The 18199-nt window shown below is 45.4% G+C and overlaps 1 protein-coding gene across 3 annotated transcripts in view; it reads left to right on the forward strand.

The window, feature by feature from the left end:
• Positions 1-17334, forward strand: part of LARS1 (leucyl-tRNA synthetase 1) — an 81484-nt gene extending 64150 nt beyond the window's left edge. For all 3 annotated transcript variants that reach the window (XM_044280747.1, XM_044280746.1, XM_044280748.1), the window contains 5 exons: positions 6642-6752; positions 7569-7673; positions 8347-8442; positions 11712-11844; positions 16609-17334. In XM_044280747.1, coding sequence (XP_044136682.1) covers positions 6642-6752; positions 7569-7673; positions 8347-8442; positions 11712-11844; positions 16609-16814 — 651 coding nt within the window. In that variant the 3' untranslated portion in view covers positions 16815-17334. The remainder of the gene's footprint in view (positions 1-6641; positions 6753-7568; positions 7674-8346; positions 8443-11711; positions 11845-16608) is intronic.
• Positions 17335-18199: the final 865 nt, after the last annotated feature.

The following is an 18199-nucleotide window of genomic DNA, read 5'->3' on the forward strand; positions in this document are numbered from 1 at the left end:
TAGCCACTTAGTTATCACTTTTGCCTTGTGACGTGGTACTCCATCGTGCTGGAAAAATCTATGTTCATCGCCAGAATGCTCCTGGATGGTTGGGAGAAGTTAATCTTAGAGGATGTTCTGTTACCATTCTTTATTCATGGCGGTGTTCTTAGGGAAAATTGTGAGTGAGCCCACTCCCTTCAGTGAGAAGCAACTCCACACATGATATAACATGAATGGTCTAGGGTGGTCGCGATACCATTATCATTCGATTTTCAATACCATAAAAAGTATTGCGATACTCTATACCATTCGATACCCCGCAAAAGAAAAACTCCTAAGAAGCCTTGTGCATTCCGCATTTTATGGGACGTCTGGCCCATAATTGAACATTCTTATTTTTTTTTTGCGGATCTGTTTTGCCGTAACACTTAAAGGGAACCTGTCACCCAAAAATCGCCTATTAAGCTGTTTACAGTACCTTATAGTGCTGTATAGTCGTTTCCTGATGCACTTTTTGTTAGTTTTGCCGCATGTATGCTCAGTCAGAAATCGATGTTATATTCAGCTGCTGCCCCGTGCTTCAAGTCAGGCTTGAAGTCACGGGGGCAGCGGCCTCGGCGTCTTACATGGCCCTCTCCCCGCCCCCTGCCTCTGTGACTGACAGCCGAAATCCGATTCCGGGACCGCGCTCAACGGCCGCATGCGCAGTAAAGGGCGGCAGGAGCGCGGTCCCGGCTGCCGCGCGTACTACGCGCCGTCTTACTTTCGCCGCACTGCGCATGCGCCCGACATCCTGTATCAAACGCGCCCGCGCCCGGCATCTGGGCGCGGGCGCGGGCGCGTTTGATACAGGATGTCGGGCGCATGCGCAGTGCGGCGAAAGTAAGACGGCGCGTAGTACGCGCGGCAGCCGGGACCGCGCTCCTGCCGCCCTTTACTGCGCATGCGGCCGTTGAGCGCGGTCCCGGAATCGGATTTCGGCTGTCAGTCACAGAGGCAGGGGGCGGGGAGAGGGCCATGTAAGACGCCGAGGCCGCTGCCCCCGTGACTTCAAGCCTGACTTGAAGCACGGGGCAGCAGCTGAATAGAACATCGATTTCTGACTGAGCATACATGCGGCAAAACTAACAAAAAGTGCATCAGGAAACGACTATACAGCACTATAAGGTACTGTAAACAGCTTAATAGGCGATTTTTGGGTGACAGGTTCCCTTTAATGCCGAATCCGGCACTAATACACTTCAATGTAAATTAATGCCGGATCCAGCAAGTGCAGTTTTTTTCGCCAGAGATAAAACCGGAGCATGCTACGGTTTTATCTTTTGCCTGATCAGTCAAAAAGACTGAACTGAAGACATCCTGATGCATCCTGAACGGATTGCTCTCCATTCAGAATGCATTAGGATAAAACTGATCAGTTCTTTTCCGGTATTGAGCTCCTGTGAAGGAACTCTATGCCGGAAAAGAATAACACTATTGTGAAAGTGCCCTTAAACAAGGCTTCAGTAGCGTCCTGGCTGCCATGGTAACCGATCAGAGCCCTGTGATTTCACTACTGGGGCTCCGATCGGAAGCTGCCACTGCAACCATTGAGTATATTACTGAGGTGTAGAGTAGGGGCTTTTGGCCACTGCGCGACCAATGAATATAATTAACCCCTAAATGCAAATGTACAGTGACAGGGAAACCGGCAAACATCGTCAATTAGCCCCTCAGGTGCCACAAGACGCATGGATACTCTTTATCCATGTCAAGTGTACCTTCAGAGCTCGGTCCTCTAGTCCTAGGAACCAGTCCTTTTGTCGCTTCTCCTCCAGGTCTGCGATGGCCCCCTCCTCCGGTGGCTCTCAGGACTCCCGCAAGCAGCCTTCCTTTAAGCCTCAACCTTCCTGGCGCCCGCGGGCTAAGTTCCAGGGGAGTTCAGCCCGCCCTGCGGCTCCCAAACAGTCCTCCGCCTGAAGGGGCGCCCCCACCTCTTGCGGTGGGGGGCCGACTGCTCTCCTTTTAGCAGGTTTAGAGAGCTCACATCCAGGACGCCTGGGCCCTCGAAATTGTAACCTCCGGAACGTTTCTTCACTTCTCTAGTTCCGGGGGAGCCGGCCCGGGCCTCGGACCTTTTACAAGCGGTCTCTTCCCTTCTGGACCGGGGAGTGATTGCCCCAGTCCCCCTAGAGGAACAAGGCGCAGGGTTCTACTCCAACCTATTCGTAGTGCCTAAGAAGGAGGGATCGGTGCGGCCGGTCCTAGACCTGAAGCTATTACACAAGTCCCTGAGGGTGTGGAGGTTCTGGATGGAATCCCTCTACTCCTTTATTGCTTCTCTTCTCCCGGGGGAGTTCCTCGCGTCGGTGGACATCCGAGACGCCTATCTGCATGTCCCTATCGCAGAATCTCACTTCAGATTCCTGAGCTTCACCATTGGTGGCCATCATTATCAGTTTGTCGCCCTTCGCTTTGGACTGGCGACAGCCCCTCGGGTATTCACAAAGATCTTGGCGCCGCTCATGGCGCTTCTCCGTACCAGAGGCATATCTCTGTTGCCATACCTGGACGACATACTGATAAAGGCTCCCTCTCTTCCCCAGTCCAAGGACAGCATCCGAATCACTGTTCAGACTCTGGAACAGTTCGGCTGGCTGATCAACTTCCCAACGTCCTCTCTTCAACCTTCCCAGAGGGTGACCTTCCTGGGGATGATTATGGACACCACGGCAGCCCGGGTATTCCTTCCGGGTGCCAAGTCCTCTCTGATACAGGAGTCGGTGTCTCGCCTTCTGCGTTCCCGGTGTCTCTCCATACTGGAGTGCATGCAGGTTCTGGGGCTGATGGTGGCCTTCGAGGCCGTCCCCTTTGCCCAGTTTCACACTCGGCCTCTGCAGCAGGCGATCCTATCCTTCTGGGACAGGACATCGCGGGGTCTGGACTCTCGGATCCGCCTGCCTCCTCGGGTTCGCGAAGAACTCCCCTGGTGGCTGTCCTCTCAGAACCTGACTTCAGGGAGGTCCTTCCTTCCAATCTCCTGGACGGTTGTCACCACCGACGCCAGTCTCCTGAGTTGGGGTGGCGTTCTCCGGGCGCGGACGGTTCAGGGGGTTTGATCAGCGGTGGATGCCTGCCTTCCGATCAACATACTGGAGCTCAGAGCAATTTTCCTCTTCCTTTCTCATTGGACTCCTCTCCTAGCGGGTCTCCCGGTAAGGGTCCAGTTGGACAATTTCTCAGTCGCAACAAGGTGCATCCGGGAGAATGGTCTCTGCATCCGGATGTATTCGAGGAAGTCTGTCGCCGTTGGGGCTGCCCGGATGTGGACCTGATGGCGTGTAGGCTCAACAACAAGATTCCCACGTTCCTGGCCTGAGCTCGGGATCCGGAGGCATACGGGGTGGATGCTCTGGTGGCTCCGTGGCAAGATTTCGCTCTCCTCTATGTCTTTCCACCACTGCCTCTACTCCCAAAGGTTCTTCACAGGGTTGCGGCAGAAGGGATACAGACCATCCTCATCGCCCCCGATTGGCCTCGCGGCGACTGGTTCTCGGAGGTCACTCGGATGCTGGCAGACGTCCCATGTCCTCTTCCTCTCAGGCAGGACCTGCTGTCTCAAGGACCGCTCTTCCACCAGAATGTTGAGACCGCCATCCTGAAGAAGAGGGGCTTCTTGGACTCCGTTTTGAAGACTATGATCAAAGCCACAGGAAACCAGCTTCCTCCCGGATATACTATCGTACCTGGAAGGCCTTTCTTGCCTTTTGCGAGAAGCTAGACGTTTTTCCCCTTCGTTTCTCTGTTCCGGTGGTCCTCTCCTTTATCCAGTTGGGCTTTGAGATGGGAATGTCCCTGAGCTCCCTGAAGGGTCAGGTTTTGGCTCTAGCCATTTTCTTTCAGCGGCCCCTGGCTCTGCTCAGTCCTGTGAGGACCTTCCTGGTGGCACATTCGGTTCCTCCATACGTTCCTCCCCTGCCCCCCTGGGATCTCAATCTGGTTCTGTCTTCCCTCCAGGCGGCTCTCTTTGAGCCTCTGAGGGAGATTTTCCTGAGTCTTCTCACCTGGAAGGTGGTCTTTTTGGTGGCCATCACCTCTATCAGGAGGGTGTCGGAGCTGGCCGCTCTTTCCTCTAGGGAGCCCTTTTTGGTCTTCCACAGGGATAAGGTGGTGCTGCGCCCGGTCACTTCTTTTTTGCCCAAGTTGGTCTCCACCTTCCACCTAAATGAGGACATAGTCCTGCCCTCTTTTTGCCCCTCCCCGGCGAACCCCAAGGAGCGTGCTCTCAATTCCCTAAACGTTGTCCGTGCTTTGCAGGTGTACCTTTCGGTTACTGCCCCCTTCTACCGTTCGGACTCCTTTTTCGTGGTTCCCGTGGGGCCTCGCAAGGGTCTGTCAGCCTCCAAGGTCACTGTGGCTTGGTGGATTCGGTCGGCTATTGCCATGGCCTATCATTCCCGTGGCAGAGTTCCCCCAGTTGGGTTACCGCACACTCCACCAGGGAGGTGGGGGCCTCCTGGGCTAGGCGTAATCGAGTCTCTGCAGCGCAACTTTGTAAGGGGGCCACCTGGTCGTCCTTACATACCTTTACAAAGTTTTACTAACTGCACTCTTTGGCATTTGCTGATGCTGCCCTTGGGCGCAAGGTATTGCAGGCTGTGGTTCCTGTTTGACCGTTGGACGTTTCCCTCTGGAGGTGCTGATCTTTTTTCCATCCCATGGACTGCTCTGGGACGTCCCATGGTCTGTGTCCCCCAATGGAATGGGCGAGAAAAGGAGAGATTTTTTTTTTTTTTTGTGAAACTCACCTGTAAAATCTTTTTCTCGTCTTCTCCATTGGGGGACACAGCTCCCACCCATTCTTGTCTGTTGCAGGAGGGGTTGGTTTAATTATGTTAGGACCTTTATGGTTACGGTTCGATGGCGGTATTCCTTTGTTCTGGTTTTCTTTTGCAAATTTGTTTGGTCTCCTTCTCCTACTGCTTTTGCACGCACTGAGGTCCTCCTGTTGGAGCCTGGGGGTATAGCCCATGGAGGAGAAGCTTTCTTCTTTATTTGCATAGTGTCTCCTCCTAGTAGTGGCCTAGGCTATACCCCATGGTCTGTGTCCCCCAATGGAAAAGACAAGAAAAAGATTTTACAGGTGAGTTTCACAAAAAAAATCTCCTTTCTTCCAATTCTACCCCATTGGAGAGTTTATCACCTGCCATGTACTTGTTAACACTTATGAGCTAATAAAATGATGTTAGCAGGTCATTTTGTGGCAGGGCAAAAGTGAATTGGAAATTAGTTTTGGCAAAGAATTACTTTACAATTAATTGCAATTAATCTGATCACTCTTCGTAACAATCTTGCTACCATAAAAACTAAAGCAGCAAACTTTGTGAAAACCAAAATTTGTGTCAGTCCCAAAACTTTTGGCAATGACTGTACACCTAAGGAATAAACCTGGCCAGAGACTTTTGATGAAAATATACCGCAGGTGTATAAACTTTAGGTCATACGACTGCACTTTCGACATACATATATTTGTGATGTTGTATTTAGAGATAAGCGAATCGACTTCGGATGGAACATCCGAAGTCAATTCGCATAAAACGTCGTTCTAATACTGTACGGAACAGGATCTCAGGGCTTTGTGCAATAACTTCATAAATTAATTTGTACTGTAAAAGGTACCACTTGGAACTGAACCCAAGTTCGGGAAATGTTTTTTTTTCAGTACAAATTAATTTATAAAGTTATTACGTGAGACTACGTGAAGCAATAACTTTGGATCATCGGAACCAATACGTTCAAATACTGTACGCAGCTCCTGCTCTGTACAGTATTAGAACAAAGTTTTATGCAAATCTACTTCAGCTGTTTCATACAAAGTCGATGACAAGCATCTTCACATACAGTTTTTATTTCCTCAAGTTGAAGGGCCAGCTCACAGTGGGGTATAAAAATTATAAAAACATCCTCACGACTCCGCTACCGCCTGGGTCCAACACCGCTCTCCGCTTCCTCTTTCCTCTGGACATGCAGGAAATGAACACTTAACCTGTGACTGGCTGAGGCTGTCCTTGCTGTGGCCAATGATTTGCTGAGTGGGACATTTTTTTGTGTTGAGAGGGCCCAGGAAGGATGGGGGGGGGGGGGAGGTGATTGTTGAGGTAAGTATGCTTTCTTTTTATTGTGTACTCCATTGTGGGATGTTTTAAAGTGTCTTTTATTAGCTGGCCAACCCCTTTAGGTTTTCCTTCTTTTCTCTGATGAGACAAGATCCTATTATTTGGCCAGAACATGTGGCTCTCAAATACAGTATTCATATGGATGGTTGATCGGATTTTCAGTTGACCTGTATTTTATTAGCTTGCATTCTAGACCAATGGATGTGAAAGAAAGAAATGCCTCTGATGATTTGTTTTCTCTTAAACAATGTTATGTTACTGGTCGCTTTAGTTTTGCTCCCTTATGAGCACAAAGGGCAAAGCTTACCCAGTAGTGCAGAATAGGAATTATTTTCCCACCGAAATGTTCTTTTGGTGTGTTAAGGGACTAAGGAAATGCCATATTGGGTGGCGAGAGCAATCTGCCGTCACATCAATGGATCACTAACACACGGACGGTGCATACTGAACTTTAGATTTAATTTGATTTTAATTATTTCTGAACTTGTATGTGTATTTCTTTAGGCAAATGGTGGCCACCTGCCAGATAATAAAATCATAGCAACTGAATTAAATGGTTTACCTGAGCTGAAGAAATACATGAAGCGGGTCATGCCGTTTGTCGCTATGATTAAGGTAAGTAAACAGAACATGTTCATGATTTATATATAGAGGCCTGCGTAGCAAATAATAGTGGCCCAGATTTACTAAGCCTGTAGATGGCACATTTTAGGCCCATACCCCTTTACCATGAAGCTCCACACCTTTCAGAAAAAAGTGTAGAACCCCTAGATGCCCCATTCTGCTCCACTTTTTAATTCAGATTTTGGCGCAGATACATTAGTAAATCCAGGACAGTGTTCTTTTAGGAGGAAGCTCAGCCTGCTTTTGGTTTTATGTAGCACAGGGTTCCCCAACTCCAGCCCTCAGGGCCCACTTGCCAGTCAGGATTTAGGAGTATCCCACAGAATGAATACCTGTGGTAAATCCTGATGGATGGACACTAATTATGTCAGCTGCTGAATACTAAGGAAATCCTGAAAACATGACTGGGTAGGTGGGCCCTGAGGACTGGAGTTGAGGACCACTGATGTAGCAGATCACTCCTTTTAGACCATGTCCTTTCCAGTCTTCTATACATATTTCAATCGGCTGTATATTACATCAACATCCTTTTTATATTACAATTTCTAGCTTGTTCTCAGTTACTACTCATTATACTAAACCCGATGGTCGCCCAGTTGGTGACTTAGTCACATGTGCTACCACATATCTTCTGCGCTTGTCCATCATTGATATGATTTTGGGAATCTCTGTCATCCCTACTGTTTTGCGTGGGCTTTGGTAGTGGAGCTCTCCCTGAATTCCATTTCGCATCTGTTTTATGTGCCCTGTAAGGTTACTTTCCCCTGTTGATTTTGGAATTGTGATATATTTTCTGTATTCCCACAGGAGAATCTTGAGAAGAAAGGATCTCGTATTCTGGACCTTGAGCTGGAATTCGATGAGCGGGCTGTTCTTCTGGAAAACCTTGTCTATCTCACCAACTCCCTTGAGGTTAGTGCTATCTTCATTACTTTTCTGTCTGGCACTTAGTATTTCATTGCTGTGCCACCAGATATTTCTTTCAGGATGATACTGCAGTCCGCACTACTAAACATGGAGGTGTTGACAGAACCGCTCAATGCTGATTGTAAATGGTCTTTAGTAAAGATGAAAGATTAGAGGTTAATTATGTATTATTTTTCCTGCTGCTAAAATGCTGTAGGGAATTTGAATTCTGAGTGTATCTTCCAATGTTCTCATTTATTATCTTTCACAAGGTTAATGATTGCAGACCTTTTAGTTGTTCCACACTGCGGATACCTGACTTTACCTTTATATTTCATCTACATCTCGGCTTGTGTCAATCACTCTATTTATTTTTTTCCTTTGCTTAAGAAGCTGCTAAAAGCTTACATTTAATTAACCACCAGTGATCCCTGCTGCGCTCTGCGTGACTGGAACAATAGTGGAGGAATATCAATATCTTCTAGTGGTTGACGTTGTCCAGATAAGATAAGGAAGCATTGTGCAGTCTTTCTTCCCATCCCTTTAAAAGCAATGAACAAAGACTGTACGGCCAACCCGTCAGCTCAAGCTTTTTAGAAATAAGTGAACTATGTCCAATGTTTTCATGGCTCTTCATTTGGAAAAGCTTTTGATTTAATGTTTGTCTCTTGTTCCCCAGTTGGATCAGATTGATGTCAACTTTGCATCAGAAGCAGATGATAAAATTAAGGAAGAATGTTGCCCTGGGAAACCATTTTCGGTATTTAGAACAGAGGTAAGTGAAATGGTGATCTATACCAGTGCTTTTTATATTACGATAGTGTAAGAAATGTTAGTTAAGTACTTTTGACCCGGGTTGCTCAGCTGGGAAATGCTATAAGTACTATGATATGCTGCATTATGTGTGGCAGCTGAGAGCAGGGAGCATGGTATCATGGTATGCATTTCATAGTGCATGGACACTGGGGATAGTATCATGCATAGCCGAGATGTTAGAGACATCAGATGGACAGGTCAATCCCATTAGCTGCATTACGTCCCCATCACAGATGTCAGTTACAGTAATACAATACACTTATATTGTCCATGCCATAGCTCTGCTTCTCTTCACTAATACTAAGAGATCAGTAGAGGAGGAACATAGGTAACAGAGGTGGGATACATCAGTAATAGTGGCTCTCAGTGTAAACTAACCTATACCATGGTGCTGTGTACCTTTGGACAGAGTAGCGTAGTCTACTATTCTATTTCATACTGCTAAAAAGGGTTTACTAACATACACCAGCCCGACTAAGAGCAAAAGGACACTCGTGCCTCTGAGTGGATGGATCCCTAGGTATACATTTGCTGGGAGCTTTAAAGGCTCTATGGGTTTAAATTTGATGTGATGTAAGGGTCAATTGATGTTGGATTAAAGAGTAACTAAACTAAACTAAAGTTTCTTTAAAAATGTTCTAAATAGCGTAGTCTAATATACTTTATTAATTCTTTTAGCTGTTTTCCAAAGCAAATAGGAACTCAAAGTCCTAGGTGCCTATCACACTTTAGAATCGGTATACTAGTACAGATTTCGTTGGGACCACAGGAACGCTGTGTAGGCCAGAGCACACCTCATTGCTCCTGCCTGTGCCCCTCAACTTGGTTAAATTGTGGCACAGCACATCAGTACCCTGTACAGATGTGCTATGACAGGATTTAGCTGAGTGGAGCGGATACCTGCCTGTGCCCACTGCTCCTGAACGCAGGAGCCTGCTCCTCTAAATCCTATCATGGCACATCTGTATAGGTTACCAATGTGCTGTGCAGAGCTTATAGCTGAACGAAACAGGCACAGGCAGGAGCCCGCTCCGCTCATCTAAAACCTGTCATAGCACATCTGTACAGGGTCTAGGGTGGATAAAAATCAATGATTAAACAAAAAAACTAAAATCGGAATTTTGTATTTAAATGGGATTTTTTTTATAATATAAAATGCTTTTTGAGGAAAATATATTACCATCCAAAGGTTATTCCATCGTGAAATAAAGATTATTTTTTAAAATTATATAGAATAAGGCTGTATATGTTTAATTTTTTTGTTAAATAAATCCCATTCCATTCACAATGGGAGGGAAGAAATGCAAATGAGCTCTTAACAAGGTTTGCCTCTAATGCCACCAGATGTAAGGCATTTATCCTATAAATCAATATTCAGCTCTTAAAATAAGCCTTGAGACATGACTTGGATATTAAATAAGCCAGCACCTCATCTGCAGACAGCTGTTTCGGGATGATTGCCCCTCATCAGTGCAGAGCAGAGATTACTGGCTTAACTGGGTAGGAGGCCTGTGTCCGAAACAGCTGTCTGCAGATGAGGTGCTGGCTTATTTAATATCCAAGTCATGTCTCAAGGCTTATTTTAAAAGATAACTGTCACATTTAGACCCTAATTTCAATTTTCATATATGTAGTTACTAATAACATGATATTCCAGAATCAGTTACTATTAGACTGACTTACCCTATATTTAATAAGATTAAGCCCTTAGCAACAAGTCTGCATAAAACTGCAATTTCACTATTCAGTTAAGATGGTCGCCACTGCCCTCACCCTGAGGCTAATCCCGCCTGCCCTCACTAGCCAGTAACAATAGCCCCCCAAAAGTGTCAGTAACCACAGCCCTGCCCCTAAAGGGTTAATCTCCTGCAGCACAAAGGGGTCCTCTTACCACATGTTGCTTTCATTTATACACTGAGCAGATGTTAGATCTCCCTTCACTGGTCTGCGCGGCTTCCACTCTGCATTCTCCAGCTCTGCTGAGTGAGGGAGCGTCTGCCAAGCGCAGGGACAGGGAGAAGTAGTGCACACAGCCCAGGCACTGTTATCAGCTGCTGGGGAGGACCTGGCTTTAATCATTTACACACAGTCCCTGGCTGTAATCTGACCTTGCACGCTGCCTGCTTCTGCGTGCTCCGTCCTTCAACACATAGACGGACCATGCCTAGCAACCCTATTTTAAGCACAGGTAAAAGTAGGCAGTACAGGGAACAAAACTGTGGAATTAAGGGGTAATTGAATACACAGTGAAAAGTTTAAATAAGGCCACTAAGGAGATATTAATTGCCACAATCCAATACTCCCCCCAAAAAATATATATACGACAGTTATACTTTAAGAGCTGAATATTGACTCATATGATAGTTGCCTTACATCTGGTGGCATTAGAGGCAAAGCTTGTTAAGAGCTCATTTGCATTTCTTCCCTCCCAGAATTCCAGAGGAGCATGTATGGCCTATAAGTCTCCTCACACTGATTTAAGGTGCTCTCTCCCTAAGGAGCGTTAGTTTTCCCCCTTGTCCATTCACAATGTCATGCTCTTCCAGAGGTTGGATTATTGGGCACTTTCTCTGCCTACAAGATATTATCACAGATGCTTGGTTTACTTTTGCAGTTCTCAAAACTGAATTTGACTCAGCAGAGATCACATGCCTCTTCTTCACAGCAAAAATGTTATAACATGAACAGAGTTGAGAAAAATACCTTAATCCTAACTTCTACAAACCTATGAATGTAGAATCAAACTAATATGAAAAGTTATTATTCAAAAAATCTTCATCTACTTGCATATTATAAGTTATACCAGCAAGAATTAGTCTTTATGTAGAAAACTAGGATTTAAATCAAGCCTTACTGACTAGTGATGACAAATATGATTTAAATCAGTTTGACAGGGTCCCAATCTGCTATGCCACTATTTAGCGAAGCTGAGGGGGCACAGACAGGAGCAGCGATTTAGAAAATTATTAAATGGACTTTAATAAAAGTTTAGATACTCTTCAAAGGAAATTTACTGTATTTGACCATCCAGCACTCATCAACATGTGGGAACACATTCAATAAACTGTTATTGTCAGTTCATTCATATATCGAAAAACTGCAAGAGACCTTTTGCTCCAGCCACCAGTTACTTTCCTGTATAATATGATTTCTGATGAGCAAAAACATGTCCCTGTAACGTAAATTGCTATTGTTATGCTTATGATATTATATTTTACCTTTTCCCAGCCTGGAGTACCCGTGTTCTTAGTGAACCCACAGCCGTCAAATGGTCACTTCTCTACAAAGATTGAAATCCGGCAAGGAGACAGCCGAGATTCGGTAATAAGACGTTTAATGAAGGCTGATCGCGGGATCAAAGGTAACTTGCAGACAAGAAGAGGGCAGTATAGTGATGATCTGGGATGAATGTTCTTCACAGGTCTCTGGGGATCTGAGCAAATGACTGGCAGTAAGGACAATTTTAATGAGCAATTATTGCGGTCTGAATGAAATGCAGTTTTTATGATCAGTATTGTAAAGGCTGAAGACTTCGTCTAATCTTGTTACTATGCATGATGACCAAGCACCCAAGAGAGCTCTGCGAGACTGTGTAGTGGGGAATATGAGCTCTGTAATTTGCAAAGATCATACAGAATATGGTTAATTTTCGACAGAAGAGTATAATTCCTTTATAGAAAGGCTGCCTCCCAATTATACTGTAACCCTCCTCCTATCAAGGGAGGCTTTTGTCATGATTAAGTGGTGTACAATGGAAATCAGTAGAAATGTAACTCTCTATCTGTTTTCTGTACACTGAATGTCAATGTACTGTAATGTCGAGCAGACACAAGAAGTCATGGACTAAGGCCGGGTTCACATCACGTATACATTAAACAGAGTCCTCAGACAGATGCCATACAGGGGTATCCGTCACCATAGAGTTCTATTGTAAATTTACTGGGCTCTGCAGAATGGAAACCAATGTGTACATTAAACGGATAGCAAATGCATCACGTGAGCCCACCCTAAGAAGCATTGAAAGGAGGTTCAGTATTGTGACTTACTTTAAAGGGATTCTGTCACCTCCCCTAACCCATAATCCGATTTTAAAGCAGCTATGCAGCACAGCTTATCTTGATTAGGCTGTGCTCTTCTATCTTGTAATCCATCCAGTAGTTTCTGTAAAAAAAGACTTTTATGGTTATGCAAATGAGCCCTGAATGTGCCCAGAGGGGTGTTTTGTTCCCCTTAGTGAGCCCAGTGCCCAGCCCGCCTTCCTTGCGACTGTCTAACCGCCCCCAGCCTGCCACAGCCTCTCCTCCCCCTCCCTCAAGGCCGAACGAACTCTCGCACAGGCGCAGTACCCACTGAGGGCTGCGCCAGTGCGATCTGCAGGAGACTGAGGGCAAGAGCTTCATCCTCGTCACTGGGCATGCGCCGAGCCCAGTGACGTCCGATGCTCGCTCTTCCCTGCTGACTGAGGGAAGAGCGAGCATCGGACGTCACTGGGCTCGGCGCATGCCCAGTGACAAGGATGAAGCTCCTGCCCTCAGTCTCCTGCAGATCGCACAGGCGCAGCCCTCAGTGGGTACTGCGCCTGTGCGAGAGTTCGTTCGGCCGTGAGGGAGTGGGAGGAGAGGGTGGAGAGGCTGGGGGCGGTTAGACAGTCGCAAGGAAGGCGGGCTGGGCACTGTAAGAGGGGCGGTACTGGGCTCACTAAGGGGAACAAAACGCCCCTCTGGGCACATTCAGGGCTCATTTGCATAACCATAAAAGTCGTTTTTTACAGAAACTACTGGACGGATTACAAGATAGAAGGGCACAGCCTAATCAAGGTAAGCTGTGCTGCATGGCTGCTTTAAAATCGGATTTTGGGTTAGGGGAGGTGACAGAATCCCTTTAAGAACACATACAGTTGCAAGAAAAAGTATGTGAACCCTTTGGAATGATATGGATTTCTGCACAAATTGGTCATAAAATGTGACCTGATCTTCATCTAAGTCACAACAATAGACAATCACAGTCTGCTGAAACTAATAACACACAGAATTAAATGTTACCATGTTTTTATTGAACACACCATGTAAACGTTCACAGTGCAGGTGGAAAAAGTATGTGAACCCCTATACTAATGACATCTCCAAGAGATAATTGGAGTGAGGTGTCAGCCAACTGGAGTCCAATCAATGAGATGAGATTGGAGGTGTTTGTTACAGCTGCCCTGCCCTATAAAAAACACACACCAGTTCTGGGTTTGCTTTTCACAAGAAGCATTGCCTGATGTGAATGATGCCTCCCACAAAAGAGCTCTCAGAAGACCTACAATTAAGAATTGTTGACTTGCATAAAGCTGGAAAGAGATATAAAAGTATCTCCAAAAGCCTTGCTGTTCATCAGTCCATGGTAAGACAAATTGTCTATAAATGGAGAAAGTTCAGCACTGCTGCTACTCTCCCTAGGAGTGGCTGTCCTGTAAAGATGACTGCAAGAGCACAGCGCAGACTGCTCAATGAGGTGAAGAAGAATCCTAGAGTGTTAGCTAAAGACTTAAAAAAGTCTCTGGCATATGCTAACATCCCTGATAGCGAATCTCCGATATGTAAAACACTAAACAAAGATGGATTTCTTGGGAGGATACCACAGAGGAAGCCACTGCTGTCCCAAAAAAACATTGCTGCACATTTACAGTTTGCACAAGAGCACCTGGATGTTCCACAGCAGTACTGGCAAAATATTCTGTGGACAGATGAAACCAAAAATAAGTTGTTTGGAAGAAACACACAACACTATGTGTGGAGAAAATGAGGCACAGCACACCAACATCAAAACCTCATCCCAACTGTGAAGTTTGGTGGTGGGGGCATCATGGTTTGGGGCTGCTTTGCTGCGTTAGGGCCTGGACAGATTGCTATTATCGAAAGAAAAAATGAATTCACAAGTTTATCAAGACATTTTGAAGGAGAACTTAAGGCCATCTGTCCACCAGCTGAGCTCAACAGAAGATGGGTGTTGCAACAGGACAACAACCCAAAGCATAGAAGTAAATCAACAACAGAATGGCTTAAACAGAAGAAAATACGACTTCTGGAGTGGCCCAGTCAGAGTCCTAACCTCAACCCGATTGAGATGCTATGACCTCAAGAAAGAGATTCACACCAGACATCCCAAGAATATTGCTGAACTGAAACATTTCTGTAAAGAGGAATGGTCAAGAATTACTCCTGACCGTTGTGCACGTCTGATCTGCAACTGCAGGAAACGTTTGGTTGAAGTTATTGCTGCCAAAGGAGGTTCAACCAGTTATTAAATCCAAGGGTTCACATACTTTTTCCACCTGCACTGTGAATGTTTACATGGTGTGTTCAATAAAAACATGGTAACATTAAATTCTTTGTGTGTTATTAGTTTAAGCAGACTGTGATTGTCTATTGTTGTGACTTAGATGAAGATCAGATCACATTTTATCACCAATTTGTGCAGAAATCCATATAATTCCAAAGGGTTCACATACTTTTTCTTGCAACTGTATGTCTGCTTTCTTATGATTTTGTTCTGATGCTGTTAAGTAGAAAATTCATATGTGAAATCAACATCTGCCACCTGAATATTTATCTCACTCACCGATTCACCCGCCGTTCCCCTTCCAACCCTAACTTTGGACCCCCTTGGATCTACATCCTGGTGCAGTCTTGACACACAGGAAATTCCTGTTCAGCCAGTTACTGGCCATAGTGTTGACCAAGCTCAGACATTGGCTGGCTAAGAGGACCTCTCCATGAATTTCCCTGTCTAAAGAATTTTCCCCTATTGAACAGCCCTAGTTTTCCAGGAGTTTAATCTATTCTCGGATGCGTCATCAATATCTGATCAGTGGGAGTCTGACCCAGCACCCCTGCTCTGAGCAGCTGTTTGAAGAGGCTCTGCACAGCTTACCAAGGACAGCACCATCCATTGTGTAGTGGCTGTGCTCGGTATTGCAGCCCAGGCCCATTCATTTGAATGGGACTGAGCTGCAAATAAGCCATGTGACTAATGAAGATGATGTCACTTGCCTATGCAGCACTCACCAGATCGCCGCTGCCTCTTTAAATAGATGATCATCAGGGAGGCTGGGAGATAGACCCCTGCCCATCTGATATTGATGACGTATTGTGAGGATAGGCTATTAATATTAAACTCCAGCAAAACCCCTTCTGGAAATAGTCTTCATTAAAATATACTACCCTATAGTGCAGTGCCCAAACAGCTACCAGAAACCCACTTTTATTTTTAATCAAGAAGCAATTTAACCTGAATACTGACAAATACCGGCCAAGTTAATTTATGGGGGCTTGGCTTCACAAAGGCCTCAGTAAAATGAATGCCGCCCCCTAGTATTAAAAATATCCCATTAGTGGCCCCCCCGTATTAATAATGCCCTAGTAGCGGCCTCAAGTATTAATAATGCCCCTTTAGTGGCCCCCAGTATTAATAATGAACCATAAGTGGCCCCCAGTATTAATGGTGCACCATAAGTGGCCCCCAGTATTAATAAGGCCCCCATTAATGGCCCACAGTATTAATAAGGCCCCTATTAATGGCCCCCAGTATTATCAATGCCCACTTCCCTACTCTTTTTTTCCGCAAAAAAATAAATAACAATTAATAAACACGCCTCATCCATTTGATCGCACCACTGGATGCGAAGAACAAGACCTGCGCTCCGGCATGATGGCGTTTCGCAGGTCCTGCTGCTTCCAGTAAATGCTGCAAAACTTCATCACGCTGGAGTACAGGTCCTGTTCTTTGCATCCAGTGAGCAGTGAGTGTTCCCCACGACACAAATGGATGAGGTGAGTTTTTATTCACAAGCAGAAGAGATGTACTAATGAGCTCTCTACAGTCGGAGTTTTCATCACAGGTGGTAACCCCACAAACAGAGCTACGTGTCCACAGAGAGGGATCTGAGTGCCCCCTCTGGCACGCGTGCCATAGGTTCATCACCACTACTGTAGTATCTTCAGCTCAGTTTGTTTCCATGGTTACATGCTACCAAAACCCTGTGATCCTATTGTCATACTCCCTCTACTTCTTGATAATTTACTAAATGCATGTTTAATGTGTCATTAATACCTTCATATGTATTCACTTTTATTCTTTACAGATGTTACAAAGGTGAAACTTATGCGATATGATGACCCAGTTTTGGGACCTAGACGTGTTCCAGTTCTTGGAAAAGAAGATTCAGGCAAAACATTGATCTCCCAGCAAGCTGCCTTTTACATTGACCTTAAGGAGAAGAAAGTACATATTGCAGACAATGGCCTAAAGATAGATCTTGGCGATACCTTGGTGTATGTGGTGGATTAAATAGCAACCTACGTGGCCTCAAGAATCTGTAAACACCAGCTATTGGGGGAAAAAAAGGCCAGTCAAGGACGTTTAGACTCCTGTTCATATATACTTGTCATACACTATCATAGTATAAATGGTTGTACTGTATATTCTATCTACAGTATTAAAAACCACTAGTCTTAGGGCTGCATGCAGTCCAGTAAGCAAGGCTCTACTACATGGCCACAACCCAACAGCCACATCAAAGATGTAGTATGCAGCGTTCTTCTAGAAATCAACCCAGCAGCATGGTGGGATTTATCAGTCCCTCTGATAATGCTGAAAATGTTTGCCGTTTTATCAGCAGCACCCATGTAGCTTCAGCTTTACAGATACTATTTGGTTCCATAAAGGCTAGCCCGGTCACCAGTAGTTTTTCTGCTTGTACAGAAGTTACTGGATATTTTAAAGCCATTTGCAGATTTGTTTCATCTTATATATTGGTCTGTTGGTTAGGTTCTTGTAACTATTTAAAATAAAACCAGCTCCTCTATTATATCTGTTTTTTAAAATCTTTTCACCCACTTGCACCAGATTTGTCACACATGTACACTTTCCCTTATTGAGCTTAGTTTCATTCAGTATAGCAAGATAGCAAGGTGCAGCCCCGTGTATCTTATTGTATAGAGAGACCATACCTTTTTACCTGGGCCAGATTTATTTATTTTTTTACTGATTACCTATCCTCTGGATACATGGTTAATGCGGTTGAAAAAAGGCTTTCAAGTTCAACCAAGGGATAGATGTGAATGTGAATTTTAGTCAGCATGTAGTCAAGGGGACAGTGGCTTCCTTGCTTCAAGTCAAGGTAAGCACGCCCCCTAACCGTCCCCACTTTTGTTAGATTGACAGCCTGCAGTGCGGCTGGGATCGCACAAGTCTCGTGCATGCGCAGTGCGCCGCTGAAACCCGGCTAACAGCGGCAGCCTGAGACAGGATTGCGCTTAACCAAGGAGCGCACCGCGCATGCGTGAGACTGATGGCGCTTAAAACATTGTTTTTTGAATCTATGGAGCATCAGAATATTGGATCAAACATATGATTATGGTGACAGGTTCCCTTTTAACATTTAATTTACATTTTTAACCACTGTCTTTCTGCAGCTTTGAGTTTCTGTAATAGCAGACTCTGTATTTTCACTCTGTTCCATCAAGCAGCTCTGCTGACCGCTCCTTATCTCTGACATTATAAACACTCATTTTCCCCATGCCTCCACAACGGCACCAACTGGAGGGTTACCCCGCCTTCTCAAGGACAGGTAACAATTATGAGATCAGTCAATAAAAGGCCCCCTCCCTCTTACCTTCTCCAGTTGTTTCCTGTGCCTTTGAAGCCAGGATCGTGGGATCAGCATGGAACAC

Source organism: Bufo gargarizans, chromosome 2, assembly GCF_014858855.1.
Source record: "Bufo gargarizans isolate SCDJY-AF-19 chromosome 2, ASM1485885v1, whole genome shotgun sequence".
NCBI classification, from domain to species: domain Eukaryota; kingdom Metazoa; phylum Chordata; class Amphibia; order Anura; family Bufonidae; genus Bufo; species Bufo gargarizans.